Source organism: Eleutherodactylus coqui, chromosome 13 (genome assembly GCF_035609145.1).
Source record: "Eleutherodactylus coqui strain aEleCoq1 chromosome 13, aEleCoq1.hap1, whole genome shotgun sequence".
Classification (NCBI taxonomy): Eukaryota; Metazoa; Chordata; class Amphibia; order Anura; family Eleutherodactylidae; genus Eleutherodactylus; species Eleutherodactylus coqui.
This window is the reverse complement of record NC_089849.1, coordinates 30,240,783-30,258,226: the sequence shown is the minus strand read 5'-3', so window position 1 is coordinate 30,258,226 and position 17,444 is coordinate 30,240,783. Positions and strand designations below refer to the sequence as shown.

The window sequence follows — 17,444 nt, the reverse complement described above, 5'->3', positions numbered from 1 at the left end:
CCTATTGTTTACATTTAGAACAGGCCATTGTCTCGCCTTCCCTGGACAAGAGCTCCCAGGGAGCTCTCCCCTTTCTTCTCCTACCTGTATTTGTTTGTTGGGTAGTATTAAAGTGAAGATGCTGGGTTGTGTGGCCATGTACTTGTTAATGAAGTCTTAGAAAAATCACTCACCTAGCAGAGGCCTGCTTGTAAACACACCGGAGCAAAAAAATTCAGATAAAGGAAGATCTTTTAATAAGAATTATTAGTTGTGTGAGGGTCGTAGCCCAATATGAAATATATTTTCAGTATAGGGCGGCACAGCTGAATAAAACGCAACCACACACGTTTCAGTGCGGGCCCCAGAACACCCTCAAACTAAATTTCCCCAGACCTGGTTATATTTCACACTTCATGCTTGATATCAATGAATAGATAAAATCATGACCAGAAATGTGGCTGGCATGTCTTCCCGACCAGAGGACCTCTTGCGGAAATATGCCTGAACTAGGAAATTCTGCTTTTCCACAAGTCCATACACACTTAACCTGCCTCTCTCTGAATGACCTCAGAGAGGGTGGGAGGAGGTGTGTTGTGGGAAAATGTTAAAACTAAGGACTTCAGAGATACGCCCTCAGCGTGAGGGTATCCTATTCGCTTCAGTGACTTTGCATGTATTGGAACCTTGGGCCGTGTATCCTAAATCCGGTATCTATCTTTTTTTTTTTTCTCCTATTTATTTTAAAAATCGTCTTGCTGTAGTCCCTTATACTCCATGTAACATCCTTTTCTGTATACTTTAGTATATATATCTGCACTGCTAGTCCCCTTTTTTTTTTTTTTTCCCCTAGAATAAATCTACAATTTATTAGTTAGGCCTTATCCATTTTAAAACTAATCATAACTCCGAAGATTGTGTTCATAATTCATTGTCTGGGTCCCAGGTTCCCTTAATAGCTGGTGGTGGCAGCGTGAGCATTGTAGAGCATTGGAGTGCATTAGAACGGATCAGGTCGTGATTTGTGCTTTTGGTCTGCATGCATGCAGAAGCCCGGGAAAGCTGGATACAAATCAGCCTGTATTCGAATGACTCCAAGCTTGCAATCTCGCTAGAGTGATCGATCGAGGCCCTGCTGGGATGAATGGTAGCGGCAAGTGCGCTGGGAAGTCGATCCGTGAGCAATCGGGGACAGAGGCAGGACCGATGGGTATCCCACCCCTCTCTCTCCCAGTCCACTCTGCTGTGACAGGATACATATGGCTTTTTTGATCACTTCTATTGCTTTTTGGGAGGTAAAACAAAAAAATAAAGGAAGCAAAATGCTTATTTTCCCGGTGTCATCCTGACGGCAGACATGGAGGTTGCACCTTGACCTTGTAGGGACAGGAAGCAAGAGACTTCAAAAGGCTCCTCCTGCCTCGCATTCACCAGTGCTTCCTGTCCCTACAGGGACATGCAAGAGGTGCTCCCTCCAGGGAGCTACAGGATAACACCGGGATTGACGGTCCACAGGGCCGCTTCCCCTCACCTTTCCAACGGAATCTGGCTGACAAGCGGGGCTGACGGTCCACAGGGCTGCTTCCCCGTTTACCTCCCCTCCGGAGGGTCAGCGCGGTCCGGGAGCACGGCGGGCCACAGGTCTGACCGCCCGGGGATCACCACCGCAATGGTCGGAGCGGCGGACCACAGGTCCCTGAGTCCCCTCCTTCCTCCTTTCGGCTCCGTGCAGCGTTTTCTCGGCAGGGGAGAGCGGCGGGCCACAGGCTCAGATGCCTCTCTCCCCCAGGCATGCCGGCGCGTCCCCGCGCGGCGGCAGGGGGCGGAGCCAATGATGCACCGTCGGGGGGCGGAGCCAAAAGACGCAGCGTGACGCGGTGACGTCAGACGCCGTCGGAGAACCCGGAAATGGCGGGAGATTTAAAAATAGAAAACCCCCCCCCCGGCAAGCTTCCACTGACAGCACACCTTCAGGGAAGGATTTATCTGTCTGGCTGGTCCTGTCTATCGCTACCTAGCATGATGACTACTAAGGAACCAGAGATGGAAGCCCTGCAAACCGTAAGTGTGACAAATTGCAGGGGTGATATGCTGGGGATTTAGCATTGGATGGCGGTTTATTTCCCTTATGTGCATGCATGTATTTTTGCAGGACAGGGAATCTACCCGGTCTAAACAAGACCTTAAAAAAAGATGCAGGAAATGCGCCCTGTGTCTCAAAAAACTTGACGAGACATATAAAAAGCCGCTATGTCCCGATTGTACCGCAAAAATCCTGACGGATGAACAGGCCGCCTTCAGGGAGGATATTAGATCCCTGGTCCGTGAAGAGGTCCGGGCATCAATCTCTAGTCTCCCCCCAGCACAGCGGGAAAAAAGAGCCACTAAGAGGGCGAGCCACATGCCGCTGACGAGCTCAGAGTCTGAGCAATCCCTGGGCGACCTGTCAGACGGCGAACTCTTTGACTGTCCCCCGGACTCCAGAGATGAGAATAGAAAATACTATTTCTCATCAGCAGAGCTGGACGACCTGATCAAAGCGGTCAGGGACACTATGAAGCTGGAGGATGTGATTGAGCCTAGGTCCGTACAGGACGACATGTTCGGTGGGCTCAGACCGAGAAACCGCATCATGTTTCCCGTAAACGATACCTTAAAAAAAGTAATCACGGATGAATGGGCCTCAGCAGATAGACACCTCTATCTATCCCGTGAGTACAAAGAAAGACTCCGGTTTGCGGAAGAGGATGTGAACATCTACGAGGATGTCCCCAAGGTGGATGCGCAAGTGGCCAGAATGGCTAAAAAGACAGCCCTACCGTTTGAGGACTCCTCCCACCTTAAAGATCCAATGGACAACAGGGTAGATGCCCTGATGAAACGGGCCTGGCAAACAACGGCCTATACGCTGGAGTCCAACATTGCAGCAACGTCCGTGGCCAGGTCAATGTTCCTCTGGTTAGGGGAACTCGATGACCAGATAAAACAGAAGGCCCCTAGAGACGCATTACTGGAATGCATGCCTCTATTGAAATCGGCGACGGGCTTCCTGGCAGACGCATCTGCCGAATCCATGAGACTGGCGGCTAGGAGTGCCGCATTATCTAATATGGCCAGGCGGGCAGTCTGGCTGAAGACGTGGAAGGCAGACACGGCATCTAAAGGGAGGCTATGTAATATTCCCTTCCATGGCCGGTACATCTTTGGCGCAGACCTAGAGGAGATCCTTAAAAGAGCTACGGATAAAACCCACAGCTTTCCGGACCAAGCGAGGACTGGGTTCTCTCACAAGCGCCAGCCATCCTTCAGGCCATATCGGGGCAAAGGGAAGACGGGACGCTGGTCCTACCCCAAAGGCGGCAGGGGTAAGACTAAAACAACCCCTACCCCCATAGAAGAGTGCCAGGTGGGGGGCAGACTACTGAAATTTTCCCGAGAATGGCAGGGGGTTACAGACAACCCGTGGGTCTTGCAACTCATAGCTCAGGGGTACAGAATAGAGTTCTTCACCCGACCCCCCCCCCCCCCCCCCCACACACAATCCCCAACCCTGCAGGATATCTTTAAAGACGAAATCTCGAAGCTGCTGCAAATGGGGGCGATAGTCCGGGTCCCCACAGTAGAGCAGCGCCAGGGATTCTACTCGCCTCTCTTCCTGATCAGAAAGCCAAATGGTAATTTCAGGATGATTCTTAACCTGAAGGGCCTGAATAAATTTATTGCCTACAAAAGATTTAAAATGGAGACCGTCAGGTCAGCGGTAACGCTGATCAAAAGGGGGGACTTCATGAGTACCGTCGACCTAAAGGACGCGTACTATCACGTCCCAGTCCTGCCGGAGCATCACCAATATTTAAGGTTCGCCATCAAGATAGGGAACAGGGTGCGTCACTTTCAGTTCCGGTGCCTACCCTTTGGCATTTCCACGGCTCCCAGAATATTTTCTAAAATAGTGGCAGAGATGGTGGCTCATCTCCATCTGGCGGGTATAAATATCATCCCGTACCTGGACGACTTCCTAGTGGTTGCTTCCTCACCCAGGGTCCTCAGGGACGATACCAGCAGAGTCATCTCCCTTTTCCAGAGTTTGGGGTGGATAGTCAACTTCCCCAAATCTAGCCTTCTCCCCGAGACGCGGAAGACCTTCCTGGGGGTACAGATAGACTCAGTGTCACAGACTTTGTCTTTACCCCCACCCAGACAGGAGAGTCTTAGACTGGCAGCGCAGGAGGGCGGCCAGAGAAGGCAAATCGTAATTAGGGATGCAATGAGGCTCCTGGGCCTCATGACCTCCTGTATCGGCATTATCCCTTGGGCCCAGGCGCACTCTAGGACACTACAGAGATCCATCCTGGGTAACTGGGATGGGGCATCCACCTCTCTGGACAGGAGAATGCCCATGTCTCCAGCTGTCTTAAGGTCCCTCCGCTGGTGGCGGTCATCTGACATCCTTGAAGCAGAGTCCCCATGGGTGGCAGAACCCTTCATCCCCGTAGTAACAGATGCAAGCCAGTCTGGCTGGGGAGCGCAAGTAGGGCAGTGCCTACTCCAGGGCGAATGGGGGCCGACGTTGCGTGCCCAGTCATCGAACTTCAGAGAACTTAGGGCCATCTGGGAAGCACTTCACAGAACCCAAGACATCTTAAAGAAGAAACATGTAAAAATCTTCTGTGATAATATGACTGCAGTTTCACTTATTCGCCACCAGGGAGGCACCAGAAACCTTCACCTGCTGAGACTAACAGCGCGGATCTTCCGATGGGCCGAGACCACAGTACAATCCCTAACAGCGGTCCATCTCAAAGGGTCCCAGAACCAGACAGCCGACTTCCTAAGTCGAAGACGCCTGGACCCCGGGGAATGGTCCCTGAACCAAGAGGAGTTTCATCATATTACGGAAACCTGGGGCAGTCCACAGGTGGACTTGTTCGCGACCAGCAAGAACTCAAAATGCCCAGCCTACTTTTCCCTAGATCCAAGGGACAGGGCCGAGGGGTTAGACGCCTTCTCCCAGAGGTGGGACTTCAGTCTGGCTTATGCCTTCCCACCCATACCCCTGATCCCGAGAGTTCTTCGGAAGGTTCAGCAGAGCAACATTACACTGATCCTGATCGCCCCACACTGGGAAAAAAGGGCATGGTTTCCGGTACTTCTAAAGCTCGCCATCACGGAGCCAATCCGCCTGCCATCCAGGAAGGACCTTCTAGTGCAGGGCCCAGTTTCGTGCCCCAACTCAGAAAGGCTGAACCTAGCGGTCTGGATATTGAGGAACAGACGCTAATAAGGCAAGGTTTATCCTCCAGAGTCATCGCGACATTACGCCAGTCCCGAAAGCCCGTGACTTCAGCGATCTATAATAAGATCTGGAAAAGATTCTCCTCCTGGAGAGGGCTGGAAGTCTCCAATCTCGATACTTCGGTGGCAGAGATTTTGGATTTCCTCCAGGATGGTCTAGACAGAAACCTGAGACCGGGAACCCTGAGGGTACAGGTATCAGCGTTCTCGGCCATTCTAGATGAACCCCTGGCGGAACATAGATTGATCCGCAGGTTTTTAAAAGCGGCGGAAAGAATTAGACCAATTAGCCGTAGTACGGTCCCCCCATGGGACCTAAACTTAGTCCTCCAAAGTCTGTGCAAAAGCCCCTTTGAGCCTATTGATCAGGTACCAATTAGGTTCCTCACATTTAAAACGGTATTTCTGGTAGCTATTACTACAGCGAGACGCGTAAGTGAACTCCAGGCCCTATCCTGCAAAACACCCTACCTACTAGTCCAGGATGATAGGGTCATATTAAAAACAGACCCCTTCTTTCTCCCCAAGGTAGCCTCAAAATTCCATAGGCAGCAAGAAATTATTCTTCCCTCCTTCTGCCAAAATCCCCAGAATGATAGGGAAAGAGACTACCATAGCCTGGATGTAAGGAGGGCCATTTTATGCTACCTAGAGCAGACCTCATCTTTCAGGAAGGCTGATTGTCTTTTTGTCCAATTCCAGGGGCCGGGCAGAGGAAGAGCGGCTTCTAGAAGATCCATTAGCCGCTGGATAAAATCCACCATCCAGCAGGCCTACTCTTCCGGCAACAGTGCTATTCCTGAAGGACTCAAGGCCCATTCAACCAGGGCAGTATCCTGCTCCTGGGCAGAGAGGGCCATGGCGACGCCGGATCAAATCTGTAAGGCAGCCACATGGTCCAACCTGCATACCTTCACAAAACACTACAGGCTGAATACGGACCTCTCCTCCGATCTCTCTTTCGGGAGAAAGGTCCTGCAAGCAGTGGTCCCTCCCTAAGAGTTAATTTGGTATACTCCATGTCTGCCGTCAGGATGACGCCGGGAAAGGGGAGTAATTTCTTACCGAAAATTCCTTTTTCCCGAGTCATCCTGACGGCACGTATTTCCCTCCCGAAAAATTCACACGGTGGTACCTACGTCTGTGTGGGCGCGAGCCAGTAGCCCAGGGGCTCCTATATTGGACATTTTTCTTTGTTTATGCGGAAAATTCGTGCATATTTCCTTTGTTTAATCCGGGTAAGCTACCCTCTTATTGTTTATGTTCACATAGAACTAACCATGTTAATTTTGTTTCGGAGCAATAAAAATCTTCCTTGGTTAACCACGACATGTCCATGTAAGTAATTTAGAAGACACTGGTGAATGGGAGGCAGGAGGAGCCTTTTGAAGTCTCTTGCTTCCTGTCCCTACAAGGTCAAGGTGCAACCTCCATGTCTGCCGTCAGGATGACTCGGGAAAAGGAATTTTCGGTAAGAAATTACTCCCCTTTGTTTTGCTTTGCAGAATTAATAGTGTGCTCAGATTATAGTACAGGTCATTACAGACACAATGATACCAAATATGGAGGGTTTTTCTTAAAATTTAATTTATTTCATACAAATAGGGGGAAATCGGTAAAAAAGTGTGTGTGTTGGGGTTTTTTTTTTAACCACTGTTTATGTCTCTGAAGGCGACCTGACCCGTAGCAGCTATGATAAAGCATTGCAGGACTAATGTACAGCAATGCCTTATTGCTTGTAATAGCGATCATAGGCATCGGTAAAGCCAGACACCCTAACTGATTCTTTCTATGCCAAGATGCTAACTGATGCTTTCTATTCCTGTTTTTCTACACTCTTCGCCCCTGCGTGGGATCCATGCGGCAGGAATGTTGCCAACAGTCTAAATTTTCTTTCGATAAAGACTTTTGAAACACAAAGCAGCACATCTGTATTACATCGCGGGGGTTTGATGACGTCACAGAGGGAGCGCCCTCCCTCTGTGAACTCTTTACGCCCCGCAATTACCTGCCACGTTGTACATAGGTTAAGGCATGTAGCGGGTTAACCGCGAGGGTCGCTGTCCTTAGCCAGCCTCCAGTTGCAACAGCGAGCGTACATATGGGTAACAGCCAGTTCCCGCTGATGGATGGCGCGGGCTGCCTTCTAATCTTGTGCCATTCACATGACGTAAGGTTACGTCATTGTTGCGTCACGGCAGCGTGGTATTTAACGTCTAAATTAACAGGTGGCATCAACTGTATAAAGTCATCACTGTCCCATTTCTGAGGCACCAATTCACTGTTAGCTTTATTAATAGTGCAAAGTAGCACAAAAAAAGGTAAAGTGTTCAATCACAAAATCATTACAGACTCATAAGGCCCATTTACACGGAGCGATGATCGTTTGAGCGAAAATCGTTGCGTCTAAATGCTCGGCCATCGTGCACTGCTAGCTGATCATTAAATTCAGGCCAACCTAAAAATCGTCCTGTGGTCTTAGCAGGAGTTCTCTGCGCATAGTGCTGATAGCATTGTTTCCCGCTGGAGAACAAAGGAGCTGAAAGCAGATAAGAGCCCTCCAACTATTAACTGCATTCAGCTAAAGGCTTAATTTGCACGCTAAATAGCTATTGAGTAGCTACTCAATAGTTTATGCAAAATGATCGCTGAAAGCTGTCACTCAAACTGTTGTTTGAGCGATCATCGCTTCGTGTAAATGGGCCTTTTAGTGTTGACAAATGAATACATACTACTTTGATAAGAGTAAAGGAATGCGGATACAATGACTAAATATGGTCTCCAGGAAACGCTTAAAGCCCCACTACAAGGAGATGCTGCTTCTGGGAGCTTCAGAGTTAAGTGTAGTAACCTTTGAATAACAAGATCCTCTTAACCCTTTCACGAGCACAAACACTCATTGCCCATGTGCAGCTGCACCTGATCTCCCAATGAATGAGCAAACGCTTGTTTGTCAGCTGATCGCATCTTTTGTGCAACCAAGAAGCTTATGGGCGGCGCATCTTCCCGTGTGAACAGGAGATGTGCTGCCAACAGCGATGAGTCTCTTGCTGGGGATAAACTCTGCCTAGCCCGATCACCACGAGCGGCACCCCTTTAAATGCCTCGCTCAGCCCACGAAAAAGGGCCTTGGCTTTGGTGATAAGAGTCTACACAAGGTCTCTAACACCACCCGATGGGAATTGGAAGGGGGTGTTTGTCATCAGCGCTCTCTTCAGGCCTGCAACTTCTAATGGGAAGTTTTACAGCAAAATATTACAAAACTTTTTTTTTCTTTTTCTCTAACTTTCTTAACAGTTTTAATTTTTGCCATTTTGTGGTTTGCTTCTAGTGTAAAGGGGTTGTCTGGGACTTTATTATTGATGACCCATCTTCGGGACAGATTATCAACAGTTGATCTGCAGGGGTCCAATAGTCGGGCTCCCTTCCATTTGGCTGTACACTAGGCCTGCTTTCATTACCGGCAAGGCTATTAGCAGGCAGCTCTGTCTGTAGTGCAATACCAACCCAGGACACTGCATTATGGACAGTGCTGTCTGCTTCTGGCTCTGGCAACAACGGCAGCGAATTCCCTGCCAATCAACTATAGTTGGCCTTTCTTGAGAATACTTCATTATTATTAAAGTCCTTGTAAACACCTTTTACCTACTAATTACTAATGCCTCATACCTTAAATATTAGGCGGATAGATCACTCCTCTGAAGAGATTTTGCACTGTTTTCGCAAAGTCCCTGTTAAAATTGGTTAAAGGGGTTTTCCCAGGGAGAATACGATTGAAGACCTATTCTTAGGATAGGTCATCAGTAGTTGATCGGTTAGGCTCTGTCACCCTGACCAATCAGCTGAGCGGGTGCATGCTGTCAGCGTCACAAATACACAAAGGTCGGAGCTGAAGCAGCAGACGTCTCCACACCGACCTCTTCATAGTGGCCAGCGCTTGTAACTGCAGGTACAGCTCGCGTGAGCCGTGTCTGCAGTTACAAGCACTGGCCACTACAGAGGTCAGCCCAAGGCTTCAGCTTCGACCTCTGTGTATTTGCGGTGCTGACAGCATGCGCCCGCTCAGCTGATCGGTCGGGGTCCCGAGAGACGGACCCCAGCCGATCCGCTATTGATGAGTTATCTTGAGGATAGCTCATCAGTAGCATTCTCCCTGGAAAACCCCTTTCACCCTGAAGTGGAGCCTGGGTAGGAAATGTTGCAAAGACATTCCACAGCTTTCTCCAGGCTCTTTTTAGAAGGTGCCACACGGGTGCTCTGACAGATTTACTGCTCCCGGTTCATTGTCTAGCATCATATAGGACATCTGCATGTAAATAAGTAGACCTGTATATAGGTGGGGTTTGGGAGTCTTATGGCTCCATATCTGCCGGTAGTTTCAGGTACCTCTAGTCATCACTCTCTCTTGTGTTTGTGTGAAGGTCAACAATTGGAAAGGAATGTGATGTTGGACAAAAAGAAAACCATCACCTTCATGGGAAAGTTATTCTACATGGATCTCCCCCACAACAAGCAGACCCAGCTTCTGAGTAAAGCCATAGTCCGCCGAGGTGGGGTAAGTAACGAGGTTTTGTCCAGTAACCGTCATCTACATGTACTGTAGCAAAAGGTTTATCCAGAGAATGCCAATGGTGATGGTGAAAGCATACCTATTGTTTCAGACTAAGCGGCCATGTGAACATGAGGCATGACACTATATTTCACTATTATGACTCGTATCCTGTATCTCTCATCCATTTTCCCCTCTGCAGAATGTATTTCTGATTTTCAGTTGTCCCTGAGTTGGTGGAGGGACTCTAAGCTGTTGTGATGTCTTCATATTCTGTACACAGAGCAAAACTAATGCTTTAACTCTCTGCAGCACACACACATAATTAATGGAGGGCATTATATACAGCAGTACTGAGCAGTGTAGATGTGATTTCAGTAGCTATAATTCACTTACTTTTAGCTGCAGTCACACTTGTGAGTTTCTGTTCCTACTTTGCTCTATAAACTTCCACGGGCAACATCTGTTCTCCCCCTTCCCTCAGTTGGACCCCCACCAATCATAGTTATCCCCCATCCTGTGGTATAATTTGGCACAACCCCTTTAATGATTTTACTTGGCATATATTGGCAGATCTTTATATCTGGTTTTGCGAAAAGTGACCATCAGATTTAACCCCATACTGGCTGCCACTTTGTCTTCAGCTACCTAGAAGCTACTGCAATTGTGCAAAGTACGGCATGATGGATGCCGGTGTCACATTTGTAATGGCATGTGACAAGTTCTCGGACTTACTGTATTTTAGTGAATGTTTACAGAAATCTAATTTTATATTTTTTTAATCTATTAAGGTTGTGCACATTGTAAGTACGTTACAAACTGTATTAATCCGGAGTTGCAGCCTGTATTGTCCAGAGCTGCTTTCACATTTCTGCAGGCTTCAAAGCTGATTATATCCAGCACGCCCTGCTTGTTCTTGGACATGTGGTGTTTACACCAGGCACTGTATAGTAATCGTGTGAGGGGGAAGAAGGCGAATTATCACTGGCTTGGTAAACTAGCTCCTCATGAGACACCGCTAAATGGATTTCAATGACAGCCATAAGAATAGTGAGTGCAGCTCTGGAGTATAATACAGGATATAACTCAGGATCAGTACAGGGTAAGTAATGTATGTACACAGTGACTCCACCAACAGAATAGTGAGTGCAGCTCGAGTATAATACAGGATGTAACTCGGGATCAGCACAGGATAAGTAATGTATGTACACAGTGACTCTACCAGCAGAATAGTGATTGCAGCTCTGGAGTATAATATAGATCTAACCTCAGGATAAGTAATGTAATATGTATATAAGGTGATTCCACCAGCAGAATAGTGAGTGAAGCTCTGGAATATAATATAGGATATAACTCAGGATCAGCACAGGATAAGTAATGTATGTACACAGCGACTCCACCAGCAGAATAATGAGTGCAGCTCTGGAGAATAATATAGATATAACCTCAGGATAAGTAATGTATGTACACAGCGACTCCACCAGCAGAATAGTGAGTGCAGCTCTGGAGAATAATATAGATATAACCTCAGGATAAGTAATGTATGTACACAGTGACTCCAGCAGCAGAATAGTGAGTGCAGCTCTGGAGTATAATGCAGGATCAGTACACAATAAATGTAATGTATGCTCAAATGTACTCTCCTTTATGAAGATCTAGATAGAAATTGTAAAATAGCGCAGCTTTTAAGTTGTCTGCATTAGCTATAAAAACTGATGTATGCCAAACACATCATACCTGTAAGGCCTTATTCACACGAGTGTATGTATACATCGGGCAAAAAATCGCGACCATCCGAAGCATTGGATTCCAATGTATTCATTCAGATGAGCCGGTTTGGTTTGGGGTTTTTTTGCCACGTGAAAAAATTGGACACCAGCGACCAATTTTATACGCCGCTGGGAAAGTTAGGTCTTGCCCTGTCTTTTGCCGAGATGCGCTAGAAACTCCCATAGGCTTCTATTGGAGCTTGTGGAAATAAGGGAAGGGGAGGGAGGTTAGCTGCCTCCACCGCTGGGAAAAATTACAGCTGGCTCTATTTGGTCATTGTAAGTCATTCTGAGGATTTCTGCCGACCTCAGGGATTTTGGCGCTGGAGTGTATATTTTCGCTCATACGCCGCAGCCGCCCATCTGAATGGACGAGAGAGCGCAAATTAAGATCGGGGACTCGCTCGTGGCTTTTTTTTCTCCTTACACATATTTTGGCCGGCCAGCATGAAGACTCGTACGGTCGCGTGAGGAAGGCCTAAGCTGGAGAAAATGGATATTCAACACATTGTCTCTGTTCTCTCCTTAAAGGTTATTGAGAGCTTCCTCAGCAGAGATGTCAACTACGTGGTAACCGGGAACAGGAAAGCTGCAGATGTCACTAATGGAGAGCCTAACGGTAGAAAAGGGAACGGCTCCCAGCATCCCGCTGCAGAGAACATAGAGGTCAGGCCTTGTTCACACACTACAGCTTTCTCTCTTGTGCTTTTTGTGCTTTTACAATATCTAAATGTTACATGACTGGGAAGATATCTCATGCAAGCAGCTTATACAGGTTATAGCACCAAACACTCACCTTGGGGGAGCCGTACATCTGCTACATGTAGGTTTACCCCCCCCCCCCCCCCCCCCCCCCAGGTTCTGACATTATGTTTGTTGCCCGAAAGTCGGAAGGCGGCTTCATCACTAAAGACTCCATGAAGCCATCGCTTTCTGTTTGCATACTCTTACAGAAAGAATGTTGCCGCACTTTGTCATTTGGTTTCGGGGCTGGTAACCATTGCAGTTGATGAGCATAACATCGCAAACGTTTGCGCAGAATCTTCCAAACCGTCTGTAGGTGGGACGTCCAATTCTCTGCTTGCTTTGATGATGGAGTTCAGAGGCCTTCATGTGAAACTTGCACGGACGCGCTCCGCTGTTTCCACGCTTACTGGTTGACTGGCAGATTTTCACTTAGAGATGCAACCTTTTTCCAAAAAATTGGAGCGCCACTCACGAATTATTGCGCCCGCTGCGGGGGATCTTCACCGAACTTTGTTCAAAAAGGCTGTTGCACACTAATATGACCGGTAGACGTGAAAATCAAGGATACAAAACTCTCTACTGTCCTCGTTTGCAGCCATTTTGTCTGCTATCACCCTTAGCGACGACTACAGCAGAATAAAACTTTTTGTGCCTCACTTAGTAAAACTATCTAACAGGAAGACCATCCTTGTTGCCTATAGCAACCAATTACAGCGCAACTTAATCTTACCCCAGCAGATTGAGAAATTAAAGTTGCGCTGTGATTGGTTGCTCTGGGCAACAAGGAAGTCTTACGGTTTAGACAGTTTTACTAAATGAAACGGAGTTTCTGTTTCCATTGATATCAAATTTTCTATATCTGAGTGTCAATAAACGTGAGTTATGGGGTGTCACATCAGGAAGATTTGTAATAACCCTGTAGTATTGTGATCATCCTTTTTACATGTTCCTATGGACGACTGCATCCGACCATCACATTTCAGCTTCATGACATGTTATGGATGCCAGTTCTCCTGCTCATTATTTTCTACCCTGCCTCATAGAAACCACCATACAGCCGGGGGAAGCAGCTGCTGAAGAAGGTTGTGCAAAGCCAGGTATGATTAATCCCAATAAGGATTCTACTTCTGCAATTTCCTTCAATCTTCTGTGCTTTTATATATCGCCCCCATCTTGGTTTCACTGTGCCATGACCTAATTTGCGCTACTTCTGTTTCTTTGCTCCATCCATGCTCCTTCTAAACAGTTTTTCTGTTCTTATTCTCCCCCTCCCAGGAGTGCAGTAGCGTACTTTCCAGCGCACGGTCTTGGGGAGTTTGTATCCTCCATCTGGACGGTATCCTTTTTCTCAACATCCGTTTTGGTCTTTACATACTTGTAACACTCTTACTACAGTCAATGGTCAAAAGTTTTAGAATAAGACTAGCATGATACAATGACGCTTAATGTAAGGGTATTTAAAGGAAGCCTATAGCATTGAAAGGTTGTGCCAGGTTAGAAAGTTATCCCTTGTCTGCACGATAGGAGGTAACTTTATGATCGTGGGGGTCCAACTGCCAGGGCCTTTAGAAGCGGAGTCGTGCATGCAATCCCCACTTCATTTGTTTCAGTGGGAACACCGGAGATTGTTGAGCACTTGTACTCAGCAGCTTCTGACGCTCCAATTAAATTGAATTGAGTGGGCATTCTGGCTATGCGGTCACCACTTTATTCACACGGGGACTTTTAGAATCCCTGTTCTTGGGATTCCAGTGGTTGACCCCATCGATCATAAAGTTATTCCCTTTCCTGTGCATGAGGAATAACTTTATAAAGTGTTGTGCCAAGTTATAAACTACTGATGTCATTCACTGACTGCAGAAATGAATGAGTAGAAGCGCTCCTCTCTGTCCGTTTGGTTGTTTCCAGCTGTGCTCAGAACAATCTACATGCTCCAGAGAAAGTCTATGGCGTCTGTTTACCGCTTGCTGATGAAACCCAAATGGGCACAACACTCAATGAGCGTTTTTATCCTTTAGTTTTACCTATGGGCGGGGAGACTCGGCCCCCGAACCCTCACTGAGTTTGAAAACTTTTGTGCCCTATGACCTATCAGGAGTTTATAAACAGTGTAGTTACTATTCAACCAAACACAGTAATGAAACACAAAATTCAAAGTTATTATTTATTTTACTTTTTTTAAGTGAACGTAGTACCTCCTCACAGCCTGTAGAGGGCGCCATGTGCTTCTTCCGAAAAACAAAAAATGCAGAGATGTAGCATAAGATTCGTATGTGTGCCCTTTGTGTTTTGTTTCTTAACCAGTCTTATTCCCAGAGGTGCTGGAGTATCTTGCGCGCTTGACCAAAAGGCGAATGAACAGGCCCTCAGTGGTAAGATATGTGAGCTGTACGCTACAATGGATTGTTATTTTCTAAATGGTCTGCTATAGCGACGGATGCAACAAAGATCGATGTTTGCTGCCTACATGTAGTGACCGATGCAGTTACCGCTCCTGATATTCTTTTAGTAGTTCTCATAATTAAAAGCCCTTTTACATACCACTATCACTCAAACTGTGTTCAAACAAGCGAAAGTGAGCGAAAATCATTTAGTGTGAAGCGAAAATATCGCTCACTTGTTCAAGTTGACTTTTCAGTCAGCTTAAAAAAAACCTCGTTGGCTTCTCGCCTTGTGGGAGAGTTCCCTGCTTAGTGCTTCCCATCAGCAGGACTTCCAGTTTGAAATCTCTGCACGAGCGCTGACAGTCTTAGCGGTGACGTCAGCGCTTGTGCAGTCACCTAACAGACTGCCAGTCCGTGTAAAAGGGTCTTAAGCGTCTTGTGTATTTATTTATTGTATGTATTTTAGGAAAAAGGAGCTGTAGGTGCGGCACAGACAATAAAAGGTAAGAGCTGCTGCTGTACCATTTGCCTTTCCATTTAAAGGGATATTGCCATCTTAAAGGGATTACACTAGAATGATGAGTTACAAACAGCTAAGTTCGTTGTGTTCTGTTTCCATAAGGGCTCCCACCCACTTGCGTTTTTTTTTTTTTTTTTTTTTTAACGCTGCGATATCGCTGCATTGTTTTAACGTGATTGTCAATGGGACTCTCTAATGTCAAAAACGCAACGCACAAAAAATTGCAAAGTCCAAACTTGTGATGTGTTTTTAACATTAGAAAGTCCCGTTGACAATCGCTTTAAAAAAACGCAAGTGGGTCGGAGCCCTAACGCCTATAAAAGTGAGTGAGCGTTTCGGAAACGGCATTTCATTGTGAGTTTTGCTGTTTCTGTAATCCCGGTCCTTACTTCATTCAGCTGTAGCCTGAATGCATCCGTCAGCGGCAGGTGGGGACTCGCACCCGTCAGACACTTAATACATATGCTTGCTATAAATGTCTAAGATGGGAATAACCGTTAATGGGGAACTCCAGCGAAAGGCAGAATCTTATCCTTGTAGTTATTCACAATAAAGCCTCAGCCACCCTGAGTGACTACAGGGTGTGATGACCTCTATTAATAACACACACCGCTAGCACTAATGACTGCTCCCCACGCCTCCACTATAACGAGGTCTCCGTTGGGGTTTTCTTTGTCTTGTAATGACATTCTCTCCTTACATGTCTCACAGTTGGTAAACTGAAAAGTCCATTCCTGAAGATCGAGGACCAGAGCCGGTGAGTAACTTGCTCTTCCTTTACATAAAGTGTAGAAAAAGAGGAATCCGGCATCCAATCCAGCCTTTTACATGAGCTGAGATTCAGATCGCTCAGATTCAGTCAGCGAAAATCTCATCAGTTTAGTTTCAGCGCTCATAAAAACTGAGCAGCTACTTAATAGTTCATGCAAAATAATCACTCAAAGCTGCCACTCGCTGTCGTTTGAGCGATTATCGCTCCGTGTAAATGGGCCTTAAGAGTTACAAAAAAGGTGTAGGGCACTGTGCTACGCTGTTTCCGTAACTTCCATTCACTTTAGTGGGAGCTATACAAGCAACACTGCGTAGTAAACTAGAGCAGCAGATACTCATCTCTGGTATGAAAAGTGAAGATGGGAATACTTGAAGGAATTACCATAGGTGTTCTCTCTACGCCGCTGCAGTTGTTGATGTAGTTTCTGAGCCAAAGCCAGAAATGGATCCAGGAGGAAGGAAGTCTTCTGTTTCCCGTATCTCCTGGAGCCACTTTTGGCCTTCTCTCAAAAAATGCAATGGTGTTTCAAAAGAAGTAAAAAAAAAAAAAAAAAAAAAAAAAGGTTTATGCTACATGTAAACATATTTTAAGGCACCCTTGGAGTTTGTTCACATGCAGCGTAAATGGCCGCTTTTCCATTAGAAATCATGTGAATGAGATATTAATGCTACCCTCCGAGGTTGGAGAAACAAAGATGTCCGAAGCACTTTAATAATTCTCATCCACGCACTGTGGAAAAAGAAAATCTGCACAGAATTGACATGCAGGGCAGACTTCAATGTTCAGCTTGTTGGTTTATGCTGCAAATTTTCAGTGCGGATTTCTCCTCTTCAAATGCATTCAAATCCGCAGCAAATCTTAGTGTATTCACAAAGAGCTGTAACATTACTGCATTGTGGTAAAGCTGCACGTTTTTAGGCCAGAATTAGTTTTCTAAAGCCATTCCTGCAATCCTAGTAAACCGGCATTCACTATTGATGCAGACGACTGCCACACTTTGTGAAGACACTTATGTCTGTTTCACAGGGTAAAAGGCTCTTTATACAACCCATGGATCTCCTGCCTTTGGAGACATAAGGGCCATTTACACGGGATGACTATCACGCAAAATTTGTTCACACTATGAATTTGCACGATAATCGTTATGTCTAAATGCGCGGTCATTGTGCACTATTCGTTGGTTGCTTACTTTCAACCAGCATGAAAATCATCTGACTTCTTGCTGAGTGTAAACGCTCCCTGCTCAGCACTTTGCATACAATGTGAAGTGCTGAGCAAGAAGCCAGCAGTGATCTGCCTATCTAAACGCGCTACACAACCGCTAACAGCCTAGCGATGACGTCCGCGCTCGTGCAGTTGTTAAAACCACTGTTGTCCCGTCTAAATGCAGCAATAGTGTTCCTGAACTGCTGGGGTCTCATGGAAATTT

At 46.6% G+C, this 17,444-nt stretch overlaps 1 protein-coding gene across 4 annotated transcripts in view; it reads left to right on the top strand.

Moving 5' to 3' along the window:
* The window catches only part of DBF4B (DBF4B-CDC7 kinase regulatory subunit), a 29,253-nt gene that overhangs the window by 3,766 nt on the left and 8,043 nt on the right, over positions 1-17,444 (top strand). For 2 of the 4 annotated variants that reach the window (XM_066587911.1, XM_066587913.1), the window contains exons 3-9: positions 9,696-9,829; positions 12,124-12,258; positions 13,383-13,436; positions 13,615-13,675; positions 14,656-14,711; positions 15,190-15,226; positions 15,955-16,000. In XM_066587911.1, the coding sequence (XP_066444008.1) occupies positions 9,696-9,829; positions 12,124-12,258; positions 13,383-13,436; positions 13,615-13,675; positions 14,656-14,711; positions 15,190-15,226; positions 15,955-16,000 (523 nt within the window). Of the gene's footprint in view, positions 1-9,334; positions 9,830-12,123; positions 12,259-13,382; positions 13,437-13,614; positions 13,676-14,655; positions 14,712-15,189; positions 15,227-15,954; positions 16,001-17,444 lie in introns of those variants that run through there. The other 2 variants (XM_066587910.1, XM_066587914.1) reach the window with 2 other exon arrangements.